General features: G+C 45.6%; 1 protein-coding gene across 1 annotated transcript in view; it reads right to left on the reverse strand.

Moving 5' to 3' along the window:
- Positions 1-14,447, reverse strand: part of NAPB (NSF attachment protein beta) — a 411,568-nt gene that overhangs the window by 79,150 nt on the left and 317,971 nt on the right. The window contains exons 8-9 of the mRNA XM_069608266.1: positions 12,139-12,243; positions 6,313-6,381 (exon numbers count right to left, since the gene is read on the reverse strand). Of these exons, the coding sequence (XP_069464367.1) occupies positions 6,313-6,381; positions 12,139-12,243 (174 nt within the window). The remainder of the gene's footprint in view (positions 1-6,312; positions 6,382-12,138; positions 12,244-14,447) is intronic.

Genomic DNA, 14,447 nt, shown 5'->3' on the forward strand with positions numbered 1-14,447 from the left:
GCTCCCTCTTTCCTCATTCTCCTTGATCTCTCCTCCGCCTTTGACATGGTTAACCACAACATCCTGATCTCACGGCTTCGTGACACCTTGGGAATCACAGGTCAGGCTCTGGCTTGGTTAATCTCTTCTCTCTGACCGCCCGTCCCTGGTCGAACTTGGTGCCTTTCTTTCGACTATCACCCTCGCAACCTGCAGCGTTCCCCAGTGTTCTAAACTATCACCCCGGTTCTTCAACGTCTATGGCTGCCCTGGCACGTGCGATTGCAACTTACCTCCAATTTCCGGTGTTATGCAGACGACGCACAGCTATCTTTCAGGCTACCTCCTCCTCCTCACTCATACCTGACTGTCCGCTATTCAGTCATGGTGTGCTGCAAACGACCTTTCTCTCAATGCCAGTAAAACTGAGATTGTTCGCATTGGGACACCTGCTCCCACTTTCCCCCTCTCAGTCTGGCCGGCCTCCATTGGCCCTGCGCCTACCCCCACCTGTGAGGCCAAAAAACTTGGGGTCATCTTTGACTCCACTCTCTCCTTCTCCTCTCACATTTCTGACATTTCAAAAAGTCCAACTATCAACTACACCTCCTTAGAGGCATTCTACCCTTTCTCACTTTCCCTCCGCGGCTCACTGTCTCCAGAGCCCTAGTTCTCACCAGGCTGGATTACTGCAACAGCCTCTTCCTCAACCGCACTGCTTCCGCTCTACGCCCTCTGCAACTCATCCAGAACAGAACCGCAAGACTTACCCTTGGCCTGAAGCCCAGGCACTGCATCTCTTCGGCGCTGAAATCCCTTAATTGGCTCCCCATCGCTGCAAGGATCAAATTTAAGACCCTCTGCATTGTCCACAAGGCTTTCTGGGGCCTGGGACTGACTTACCTTCAAAGCTGCCTTCTTAAATACTGTCCCTCTCGAGCCCTCCGCTCATCTACCTCCAACCTTCTGCGAGTGAGCCGGTTCTCCAAGAAGAGATTTGGAGGGAGAACCCTTTCCTCAGCAGGTGCCTCCCTATGGAACAGCCTCCCTGCCACCCTCCATCTTGAGCCTGAAATTCTCAAGTTTCGCAAAATCCTCAAGACCTTCCTCTTCTCCTCTTCATTCTCTTTCACCCTACCCTGCTAACCTAGCTCTCTGCTCTTCCTTCTCTCCCTCCTTCCACACAGCTTGTGTGGCCACCTGGTGTACCTCAGTCTCACAGGTCCCAGCACCCCTTCCAGTCCCTGTGCACTTGCCGCAAGACCCTACACCACACTGCACTCGTAATAAAAAAAACCTGAGAGCTTCTCTCCCCGCACTTCTCCAATCTCTACTGATGCACTTGGTCCCCTGCCCTCCCGCACTTGCACGTTCTGTATACATCCCTGCCTGAAGATCGTCTGTCTGTTCACCCTTGTCTTCACCCCTTAATGTGCACTTGGAAAAACCACAGAATCGCTGGCAGGCCTATTTGCTGTATCTAAACTGTTAAATGTTTTATATTCACTTCAACTGCCTGTGCAGAACATGATTGTCTCAGAAATTCAAAGGCTCTGAGAGACACTTGTTTTTCCCCCCGTGTTCCCTCCCTCCTTGAGCGCTTTGAAACACTTGCCTGTGTATAGGCGCTATATAAATAAACATTACCATACCATACCATACCAAGATGGCTCTCTGGCTGCATCATGCAACGTCATCGGCTGGCGAACCGGCTGCTACTGGGCTGTCCGAGAACCCACTCAACCAGGGTGATCCCTATGACGACGGCATTCCTTTCTGGTGTGCCCTTGCTTGTCATCTGCTGGGCTTCAATGTGGAGGTCCACGCATACCTTCACAAAGTTTTACTGCGTCGACAGGGATTCCAGAGAGGAGTCCAGAGTCGGCTAAGCAGTGCTTCGCAACCTGTTTGCTTGAGGTGCGTCTGTTCCAGGGGTAAGTGTTAATTGCTTCTGTTGAACCTTGCCACCGCCCGTGGTTGTGTAATGTGAACTGCTGTGTATTGGTTATTCAGGAGCATGTGAATCCATGCCAGACCCCATGCTGGAGAAGGAACAAGTTACTTACCTGTAACTGTTGTTCTCCAGCATGGGTCTGGCATGGATTCACATGCAAACCCTTTCTCCTATCCCTCTGCGGCTCTTCTTGGTCATACAGCCACTTTACGTGCTTATCAAATCTGAAAATGGCTGCCAGAGGCGGGGCTTAGGGAGAGGACCGTCATTGGATGGGGCAGTATGACCCAGAGGACAGGGATTGGTTTAGAGGAGAAATACAGTTTTAAAGCGAAAGTGAAATTGTTTTCTTTTACCAAGGATTCCCAGCCGGACAACAGAGAATATTCACAAGCATGTGAATCCATGCCAGACCCATGCTGGAGAACAATAGTTATAGGGAAGTAACTTAAACCGTCCATGCCAGTGTTTGTTATGTGCAATGCCAGAAACTTCGACACATCCCCTGCACCAGTCAATCAGGCTACCGGGCATGGCACAGAAACTGCCCTGCTTGATCTGAAAAATCAACTAAACTACAAAGTGTCAGAATCCAGTTGCCCACGTCGTGTAGCCGAAGAGTTCTTCCTCCCGATGGAACCCTCTGGCCCCAGGAACGGACAGCCAGAGCGATCAATCAGAGGAAAGAACGGATACCTGATGAGACCCAGAGGACGCAGGAGTTGTAATGTAGAAGTCAGGGTGGTACGAGTAGCCGAGGACAGGCGTTGGATCTGTAAGTGAGGAGTTAACACGATACAGATAATATAACAACCGCCCTTCTGACCAAACCCGAACACAACAGAAAGAATGCAATACGTTGATCCCAATTCTGATAACAACCCCTAGGCTTACCGTTACTCCGGGGAGAACCAGATGGAACCAGGAAGAGAAGAACTCAGAAGTCCACAATGCAGAATACCAGCAAAGCTCAACCACCTATCCCGCCGGCACGAGGACGCCTAATACACACTAGATAGTGTGCGTCACAAGGAAACCCCAGGTTGGAAGTTCATGAGTTCCAAGTTCAATAATCCAAAAGTTCAAGAGTTCCAAGGTCAACAATCCAAAGTTCAAGAAAAGTTCCAAAGTTCCTCAAAATACCCAGATGCAGTCCAGATGATTGATGATCCAGAAGATAACCGAAGAGCAACCAAAACCAATGGGCGAAGGCTAGGAAATCCGTGAGCGGTCCGAGGTCGAAGAATGATGCGGGCAGCAAACAAGAACAAGGCAGTCCAAAATCCAAAGCCAGGTAAACGGTCCGGGTCGAGGCAACGAGGTAATCAGAAATGCTGGAGGGAAGGGGAAGGGAAAGGGACAGAACCGGGATGATAAGGAAAGCTGGATACAAGGTACAAGATACGAGGCGCCACCAATTCTCAATCAGAAGCACCGATCTGGAGTGTAGGCGGAGACTATAAAGGTGAGGTCACATGACAGCGTTCCGCGGCTTCCAGCGTCGACCGTGGGAAACGCTGAGAGGACGCCAGAGTTGCCATGCCAACTTCCAAGCCCCTGGTTGTAGTGTTCTTAAAGGGCTATGCATCCGTTTCTTGACACTGCTTACACGCCGGTACATGACACAAAGACACGGGTAAACCGGCCTTGCTCCTCGTGCTGGATCTCTCAGCTGCGTTTGATCTCGTCAACCATCAATTTCTCTGCGATCACCTCACCACCAGAGCACACTTACCTCCTGCAGCCACTGACTGGATCAAATCCTTCCTAGCTGACAGATCCTCTCGGGTCTTCATTGACGATCATCCTTCCTCACCCACGCCAGTTACCTGTGGCGTCCACCAAGGTTCTTGCCTTTCCCCGACTCTGTATAACATCTATACAAAACCCCTCTTTGATTGCCTGGATGTCCTCAGCATCTCCTACACGAACTATGCAGATGACACCCAAATTCTCCTCTCCCTCGCAGGCTCTTACCACCAAGACGCTGCTACCATCAACCAGTCTACAACATCATCCAAAACTGGATGGCAAAACACATGCTATTGAAGGAAAGTCCCCGTTTACGTACACTCCAAAGTGAATTCAACCCTCTAGGGAAATAAGCCAGGAGTTGGCTTGCAAGGATAACAAGGTTTTAATTCTACAGAATACAAAATATCAGCAAAGGACTCTGCTGCTCGAGAAGGTTCTGCCTTCAGAATACATGTCAGTGCCTTATGAGGGGCCAGTGTTATAGGTGACATCAATTATCAGGTCTAAACTCACACAGTTCATTGGGTGGACGGTATATATTATCCTGCTCCATATGGGATGCCAGGCTACAATTGGTTGGTTCCTTGGGCTCATCTCGTCGTGCAGTGAAGGTCAGGTCGCTCATGAGATGCATTGTGAAATCCAAGCTAGCATACCAAGATAGCATATTAAGCCTACTACTACATCACTGTGGCAGTCACCTGGGTAGTGTGGGGAATCAGTGCCTGGTGGAAGGGTGGAAGAAATACAGTTATACTGACCCACACATTCTGGGATTCATCGATAGCGCTCTTCTCGCACCCAAGGTCTCCACCCTGGTTTTGATCTATAATTTATCCCTCCCTGTACCTCATGTTACAAAGGATGTATTTTATGCCGAGGAGTGAAACAGTCGCGCATGTTTAGATCTTTTATGGTCGTTTGGTTTATGCTGGGTGTGGGGGGGTTTCCTGACTTATCATGGAATTCAGGGATGTGGGGGCTGGGTCAGTGGTGTGGGCTCTGGGCTGGCTTGGGTGTTAGGGGCCTGCTGGTAGCTTGGTTGGAATTAATGGGCACTGCACGGAGCCTGGTGTTGTCTCACGCCCTTGCAGGGCGCATTCCTTCAAAAGATATGAAATGTTTGCAACAGTGAAGAGACAGGGGGAAGTGAACGTCAGTGAGAACTGGTGGCACAGATTCATTCTGCCATAATGATTTTGGGCATAGTCAAATCCTTCCATGGAGCTCGACTGGTGGAGCGCAGTCATGCAAGCCTGTGCTTCCGTCATAACTACAAAATTGTGTTATTTCTGTGTCTCCTAATGTTATGCATCGGCTGTTCGCGCTTGGTTACCTCCTCACTGAGTTTCATAGTGCGGTTCTCTCCCTCCTTATACACTATACTATTTCATAGGTGTTTCGCCTCACCTTGAAGCGCCTAGGGGGGTGGGATATACTCATTTCCATCCCAACACTATGCGTAAATGACGCTAAAACCAAGATTCTTATGGTTGGCTCCCCCGCCACTCTCCGCAACTTGGATCTGGCCTACAATTCCTTCAACATCGATGGCAGCCTATTCCCCGTTCTCACCTGCTGTCAAAACTCTGGGTGTCTATCTGGATGCCTCAGGCGACCTCTCGCATCAAGTTAACGCCATCTCCTCTGCTGCCGTTTACACAGCCAAACTGATCAATGTCAGTAAGCCTCTCCTCTCCATACCCAATCAGCTCACAATTGCCAGAGACATCACTGTGGCCAAGTTGGACTACTGCAACGCCCTCTTTGCTGGTACTTCGGAACGCAACCTGAAAAGGTTATAAATCATCCAAAACAATGCCCTCTGAGCTGCCCTCAGACTTAACAAAAACACCCAACTTCAAGATCCTCTCCATCATTTACAAGTGCCTCTCCGAAACTGCACCTGCCTACCTTTCTCAGTGCATGTAAAAATACACCCCCTCCCGCCCACTAAGATCCTCACATGTCCACTTGCTCAAAGTGCCCAGCTTCAATCGTCAATCTGCAGGAGACTCCAGCTTCCATGTCGTCGCCGCCAAGCTGTGGAACAATCTCCCCTTGTTCTTGAGAATGAACCCTCCTATTGGAGCTTTAGGAGAAACTTGAAAACCTGGCTTTTCGCCTAAGCTCCTCAGAGCCAAGACACTAGATTACTGCTGAACATCCTGAACACACGCTTCCTACTTTCCCCGTTTACCTTCATCTGTACACCCCATCTCCTTTCCTTAATGTAACTAGCAACTAGATACCTGAGGGTTCAGCGCGCTGCTACAAATGCAAAAATAAATAAACCTGCACAGTGACATATGATCGGAAATGCGATCAAGTCTAATATTAGCATATGGAAATCGGAACGAGTTGCCCGACTAGGTCAGTGTGGGATAAAAGAACTTTTGTGCAACTCTCAGTGTAGTGATCGGTACGATGGGTTACAGAAAATTGGTTTAATTTGGGCAAGGTATAGCAATGAGTAGCTGGGAACCAACCTATTCTGTTTACTTATAACAGCCACACACTCATGAATGTCTAATACAGGATGGCAGCATATAAGAAGATCTGTATGACTTTCAAAAGGGTGACTCGGTCCAAGTGTGAATACATTTTAAACCAATTGTGCTTACCTTCAGAAGTTTACATTCTCGTGAATCTGAAAAAGCAGGGAACATTTCTTCATATTTTTCAACAGCAAGCTGTAACGAAGAAGCAATTTTCAAATGCGACATAAAATAACAAGAATCTGGGTAATTGCAAACCCAGATTTCCGGTTTCTTATTAAATTAAATGCAAAATAAAAACTGCACAGTGACAAAAACACATTAACAAAAAGGTAATGTTTGTGTGCTGCAGATTGAAATCGGTCACGGAGGACGAGGAGTGATATGATCTTATTTGTCAGATGGTATTGGGTTGCCCATTTGAGGTGTTTATTTATCTGTTTCTTGGGGACAGGTGCTCTATCACCACAACTGTATAAACATGATCCTAACATGATTTCCTGCACTTGGAAAATGAGAGAAATGCATAGATGCACCACAAGACAAATTGGGGCTGACAAAAAGTACCGCCACCAGAATAGATCACGGGCTGTGAGGCACTACCCTGAGGTTTGCGGGCCCATAACATTTCATGGGCAATGTCTGTAAAGATAGAAGAACATACGTTACATACATAACCTTTTTCAGTCAGGGTGATTCAACATACACATTTAATTTGAGCAAGTCAGAAACAATACCTGAACTGCACTAGGAAGCCGTCATGCTCATGTAAAGCCATTGTGGTTCATGAGCTGGTTCTAACTATTCAAGGTATCTTCAAAAAGGAATACATGTAGTAGCCTGAAATGTCTACAGTGTTAAAATTATCAATGAACAAAAAAAAAAAACAACACAAAATCGGCCAGGGCTTTGCCAAGAGTTATCTACCCAGAAAAGTATTTATTCCATGTTAATAGGTACTGGATTACTGAGACAGCACCTCTATATAGGTCTCCCACATGAGTTCTAATCATTAAGCAGGCTAGTTTCAATAAGATTGTGCCATCGCCCCTTCCAAGGATGACAGAAAATCCTCTGTTCTAGCCTCTCTCAAAGGGGCCTTCCTGGTACCCCCAATCTCCCCTATTCTTTTACAATGCATATATTTATTGATTTATAGGAGTGCACAAAAAACTCTAGGGCGTTTAGGCGTTAGTTACAGGCAGGTAACGAACAGTGAGGAATGTTCATTAAACAGGTGAGTTTTTAGTTATTTCCGGAACACATTTTAAGATAGCTCTGCCCTCAGGGCAGGAGGACGTCAGTTCGAGTGTGGCGGCAGATATGGGAAAGCTGGAGCCTCTGGCTTTGGAATGCTTGAACCTGGGAACAATCAGGCGATTGCAGTAAGCGCTGCGTGTTGGTCTGTTGGCAGCAGGAGCGGGGTGGGGGCCATTGTTCAATTGACCTTATGCAGTACTAAAGTGCTTCAAAAAGTACAACTAAATGTATGGGAAATAGGAGGTCACCCATGATAATTTCAACTTCTGCATGAAAGTGCCATTTGTAGCTGCAGTGGGAGAGGGGGGGGGGGGTCAGCTTTTAATCATACAAACTAAACAATGTTCCAAAGCAGATGCTTCTGAGGGCCTCTACTCATTCTGCGTTTGATTACTTTAGCCCAGCCTTTTAAGTGGCTTAATCCGTTAATTAAAGCCAGCCCAAAAAGCTACTGTAAGAGTTTCCTGTGGCTGGAAACAAGACCAAGTGCTCCATATGGAGAAGGTTTTTGTAGACCCGTTTCCTCCAGCTCACTGTGCTTGGACGATCAAGCACTATTGAAATTTAGCTTCAGATCATCTGGTTTTCATGTCAGAGGCATAACCTATGCAACCACTTCCCTTTAAATAGGGGGGCTAAATCACCTAGCCTTCCTCAAAGGGGCTACAACACAGCCTCTTCATGAAATGTGCTTAGCCAGGTATAGTGCCTGGGCGCACACACAGAAATGTAAATCGAACATCAAGATGGTTTGCCCTGATTTAGACTGCCACAATAGATTCACTTGGTCACTCAGTGCTTCACAACTCCTACATAAAGGAAAAGTAAACGACCAGTCATATTTGTATGGCTGATTTTATAGTTTAACTGGTATCTTTGCCTCCCTCGTCTCCCACCCAAGCATGTGCAAATTCCCAACTAGTGCTTCAACCTTTTGTCCACAGGTAGCACTGGTTCACAGACATTGTTACTGAATTGCCTTCAAACCACCATTATTAAGTTGGCAGGTATTAAGAGCTTGGATGCCAATAAGGCTTTTAACTCTGCACAAGGGGAGTAGCTATACTTGGGATACGAAAAATGTTATGTTAGGACCTGTGCAGCATAAAAGGTGTTGTACCATGGTTCAATAGCTCCAGTATGAATCAATGTTTGGAAATTCTACCTTCTGTTGCTTGGCAGTGGGACAACGCAATGTTACCCACTTTTTGCTCTACTCTTTAATCTGGTGCTAAAGTCTCTGGTGATCGCTAATCTGAGCAAGCATTTGAGGGCTAGACAGAAGAAGTCATGCTATTCACTGATTGTATTTAGGACTGCACACACAAAATACACACACAGCTATTCCAGCCTTACCTAATCTGATGGTTTACTGGGGTTCAGGCGTGCAAAATAATCATCTCTAAATCAACGTAGCACCAGCAAAAACAACCTATACAAGTGACTTTTAAACATGGAATTTCAAATATGCAGGTCATCAGACTAAGTTCTTCAGAGTACCCATCAACATTAACTTCATATCAATACACCTTTTAGAACAAAAACAACTGGAGCCAGATATGGCAATGGGGACTAAGCTGACCCTAACATTGTGGGCAAAAATCAGAATAAACATGGTTAGTGTCCAAAGTTGTATATACACAGAGTAGCCTTTGTTATGCTTAGAGGAAGAGTGTGAAAATGGCCAGAGTCTCTCTGCTTGTGCCCCAGGCTATCTTCAGTCCTCTTGTGAATGGAGACCTGATTAGGCTTCATCATCCCTCAACTAACACTGCAAGGCTCATCCATGCGAGCAGAGGGGCAGAGCAGATTGGAGGTGAAAGTGAGAGGGGCTGCAGTATTCAGAAGATGCAGCTCGCTTGCAAGACAATCGGATCTGGAGGTAAAAGTGAGAAGGGGTGGTGCTTCAAGCACTAGACTCGCTGACAGACAGTTGGAGGCTCCTTTCGATTCCTAGGAGGCATGGAATTGCCTGCCTGGTACCTCAGGAAGTACCTAAGGGGCATGGTGCCTTAGGGACGTAGCATGATTTTACAGTACCTGGCGGTCTGATGAAAATTTTACTCGGAGCTACACAACAAATAGCTAATTATATAGTTTTAAAAATAACTTCATCCGGGTCAGGATGGGTAATGACATGAACGCCTAAAGGTTTTCTCTATGAAACGAAAGGGCATTTCCTCTCTAAACATACTGAGCCAAATGTGTAAGGATGGGATACACTATAGAGAAGTAGTGTTTAACGGTTTGGTGGGAATACTCGTCTTCCTCTAGTTCTCGTTTCAAAACAAAACAATGGATACAGGGCACAGGACACTTCTCCCCCTCTCAAATACTATGTCAGGGATTTAGCACCCAGCGCATTTCCGGTCTCTTTCAGAGCTATAGTGCCCAGCTTATTATGCCCCATAGGGACACAGCACCCTGCTCTGATACTGTCTCAGGAACATGCCCCGATTTGCAAGGGATGCTTCTCACAGGCATCTCTGAACCCTCAGTCTCCGTACCTGGTTAGAAAGCCTTGTCACCTCTCCAGGCTGTACTTGGCACTCTCCAGACTTTCAACTTTAACAGTTTGCCTAGCTCTCGGCTCACACCTCACAGCTTTCCCAGCTCTTTCGGGGATCTGAGCTAGGTTTACACCCTCAACTATCCTGGATCGTTCATGCTCTTGTTCTGCAGTTTCCTCATTATGGCCATACCAGGTGTGGTTTCCTTCAGCCTTTCATACAAATCCAGAGATCCTGTTTCCCAAACAAGGCTATGCATTGATTCTGCCTTGTAAAGGGCCTACTCAATCTCTGATGGCCTGTGTGTTTAGTTAATCAATTTGTTACCCTCTGCATGTACTCAAAAGGCTTAAATGGACCCAGGAGCTATTTTTGGATCAGGCTCATGTCTTGCCTGCTGCATGTAACTCCACATTAGTTCAGATTTGTTACCACCCCTCAACAATGCTTCAAAGCTGAACTGTTGGCCCATGGCAGCGACAGAGTACAGGGTCGAGGTGTTCTCCACCTGATGTTCTGCTCACAGAGCCACTGCTGACCTGCTCGTGTACTGCAAGTAAATCAAGTAAATATCCTTTCTAGGAGTATGCAGGTGACTTTGACTAGTCCTATCTACACTTGTGCTCCATAGAGATACTCTGCACCAAATCAGACCGGGACTAACCTTATATTTGTAAAAGAAATGAAAGAGCAATTTTGGGCGAGGGGTAGCAAGAATATGCAGGCTCTGGGTTTACTGGGAGATAGTCTCTGGCGAAGCCAACCATTACCAACTTTAGGTAGCACATATCACTGGGCAGAGGGCCTAAGGATGGGAGTCTTTCTTGGTCTCTGGAGTCAAATGTTAGTTCTTGGGTCTCCTCTGTGCCCCCATCTTCATTTATCCTAAAGTCTCAAGGTAGGGGACCGCACCAGCTTTGCACTGGCCCAGGTAGTATCTCTGCCAGTGTCGGCTAGTTTGTCATTCTGAACAACAAATCAATTTGACATATTTTTGCATTTGCCTTCTGCTGGAAAGGCAAGTACTTGTTTACACCGTCTACACTTTATCAATAATTAATACAAGCTAAAAAGTATCCAGGAACAACTGCCTATATAGCCAACTTGCACCATTGTAACTAAACCTTTCCTTGTGATTTTAACTAAATATCTTGAGGGTCTGTAGTTTAACTACCTCCACCACATAACACGTATAGAACTATGAAACGTAAGCAGCAGCTGTGGTTGTGCAGCCTGCCCTGGGTGCTACAAATGAATACAGGACTTTTCAGCCTTACATTTCTCATCATTATTCATTATTTCTGACAAATTGCACTTTCATAAACGATCCGAGTAAAGGTTTAATAGAAGACACACACACACGCCACTTTTAGACAGAACAAGGTACTCCGGTTTGGACTGGGCATACAATTGGCTCAGGTACCAATGTAAAAGTGGCCAGACTCAAATGGTGATTAATTAAGAAGCCAGGTACTGATTGTGTTGTGGGAAGAGGAGGTGGACTGTGTTCATACATTCTTTAGCAGATATGGAGAGAGTGCTGTATCGGAGAGAAAAGAAAGATGCATTATTTAATAAGATCTGGGGCAAATTTCTGTTACTGTATTAGATTTGTTTTATTGCTTGTATTGTGACTCCAGGGGGACAGGGGGGTGTTTCTGATGTATTTAGTTAATGTTGATTTGCTGTGATTGTATGATGTTTGTATTGTGTTTCTGTTCATATGTTATGATGTGATCTTTTTAAATCAATATTTTAAAAAATAAAAAAATAAAAGACAGCAGTGATTGAGATTTTAAGAGGTATTTGGAGTTTGCGGAGGTAAAATAAAAAAAACATGTGTATGTGTTGTACATTTTGGCAAGAGGGCGGGTACAGGATGTGCAATGGCAAAATAATGCAAAGAAGCAGATTTACTGGAATGACAAAAATAGTGAAAAATGAAACGCTGCTGTGGTATTTTCTTTAAAAGACGTAAAACCTGAATGATCTGAACATGCATGCAACAGGAGTTGTCAGTGTCTCAACAGCAGCAGTGAAAGATGGAGCATGGTATCTTTGAAAAAAAACATTAAAATAGAAAAGTCACATTAAACTAAAACAAGATCATCATAACAATTAAACAAGATATCTACGAATTATGAGCATTGTGTACCAGTTACACGTGCATGGGATTACCAACCTTGGCATTCAATTCATCAACTATAAAGTGGCACAGCGCTGCCTTGAAAAAATATTCTTTTGCACTGTACTTAAGCAAAGGATTATCCATGGTACTTGTTCCAATCTAGAAAAAAAGTGAACAATTAGATGATCAATAGGCACATATATATCATGTGTAAAGATGTGCAATATTTATTAGACAAGGCCAGTATACGTTTTATCCCAACAACCTAACCCTACCAGCAGCTCCCTCCCCCAAACCCTTGTTTGCTGCGTGATCAGAGTGCAATGAAAAACTCAGCTCGCCTGGCTACAAATCTCTTCCACGATTGTTGGGAACAGACTAATCAGTACAGATAAACTGCTATAGAATTTGGATGGACATCCAGCCACAACAAATACAAAAAATAGTCCAGACACTCAAGTAGTAAAAGTATGAGCCTCCTCCCCCCCCCTACTCAATCTGGTTTTCGCCCCAAACATTCCACCGAAACTACCCTCACCTCTGTTTTTTATTCCCTTCTCACTGCTCGCTACTCCAAACACTCTTCTGTTCTCATTCTCCTTGACCTCTCTGCGCCTTTGACACCGTTGATCACTCCTTACTCCTCGAAACCCTTTCCTAATTTGGTCGCAAAGGCTCGGTCCACAACTGGTTTACCTCCTAGCTTTTGAATCGCTCCTTTGCAGTCTCTTGGGGTGTCCGCTCCTCCCCAACCCACTCCCTCGACTTTGGTGTGCCCCAAGGTTCCGTGCTTGGCCCCTTCCTCTTCTCACTTTACACCTCCTTTCTTGCCCCAATCATCTCTTCCTTTGGCACCTCTCATCACTTCTACGCTGGTCATACCCAGCTCTTCCCTTCCTTCTCTTCCTTCACTCCTGACATTCACGTCAAACACTCTTCCTGTCTCACTGCTATCAAAAATTGGATGTCCTCCCACTTTCTCATCCTAAACACTGACAAAACTTAAGTTTTATTCCTTCTCACCGATACTCTTGCTCCCCCCTCCTCCCTCCTTCCATCCTCGTTCCCCCTACTCATCTCCCCATCTCTGCCTCTGTCGTAATCTCGGCCTCCACTTTGGCTCCAACCTTCTTTTCTCACCATATCTCTCTTACCTCCCACGCCTATCGCTACCATCTCTATAATATTCGCAAAATCCGATCCTCCCTCACCTTCCACGCCACCAAAATTTCCTCTCATCTTTTCTCGTCTCTTCTACTGTTCAGGTCTTCTCTTTGGCTTCCCTGCCTCTCATCTTGCCCCCCTCAAATCCCTCTACCATTCTGCAATCCGCACTATCTGCTCCCTCTCTCCTTATGACTATCTCCTCTTCGCTTTCCTCACTTGGCTGGCTTTCCTTTCAGTCTCAACTTATATTCAACTTCCTCTGTCTTGTCTTTAAATCTCTTCATGATCTTACCTCTCCCTACCTTTCCTCCCTCCTCTCCTTCTACTCTCCCCCTCGCCCCCTCCGTTCTGCTGACCTCTTCCTACTCTGTCCCACCCTCACCTTGCGCCCCTTCTCGCTTCCGATCCTTTCAACTCCTTGCCCCACTTCACTGTAACTCTTTACCTCTCCCTATCCGTTCCCTCCTCATACTCTTCTTTCTGCTCCTCCTTAAAATCCCACCTTCTTCAATCTCCCTCCTGACAGCCCTTTACTACTTCCTCCCCTGCTTCTCCCCAACCCCGGTTTCTACCTAATGATCTCGGCAAATTGTTCTGCATACTGTTCTTGTTAATTTGACCCACGAATTGTATTTTATTGCTTCCAGTGTATTCTTGTTTTATGTAAAGCGCTTTGGGGTAAAGCGCTTTGGGGTAAAGCGCTATAGAAAATGTAGCAAATATAAATGTTAAGCCATAAATCACGTGGGTTATGCAGAGTTGCAACAGGTATGGAAATTGCAGTTCCTAAACACATCTACATGACAGATGCGCAACACTTCTGACTATTTGAATCTGATTGAAGGAACAAAGTAGGACTTGTGAATTTGTTTTAATGAATGTCAGTTCTTAAACCAATATAGGGTATTAAAGACTGAAACAGTAACATAATGAATCACAGAAGACGCGCCAGAGTTTCATCACCTTAAAGATAAAGGTTATGCACAAAAAGTGCATATATTTAAAAAAAAAAATGCAACACAATTGGATTTGCCATACAACTTTGTACAGGCAGAGCTTTGCCAGACACTCGAAAATCGAAACCTCATTTTATGTGTGTATGTAGGTGTGTGGTCTTTTTTATTGTAATATAGAGCATTCCTAGCTGTGTAACAATGGAGCGCTGTACCCTAAGTAGCTATAGTAGGAGGAACAAT

Source organism: Ambystoma mexicanum, chromosome 4q (genome assembly GCF_040938575.1).
Source record: "Ambystoma mexicanum isolate Mex_15411 chromosome 4q, UKY_AmexF1_1, whole genome shotgun sequence".
Classification (NCBI taxonomy): domain Eukaryota; kingdom Metazoa; phylum Chordata; class Amphibia; order Caudata; family Ambystomatidae; genus Ambystoma; species Ambystoma mexicanum.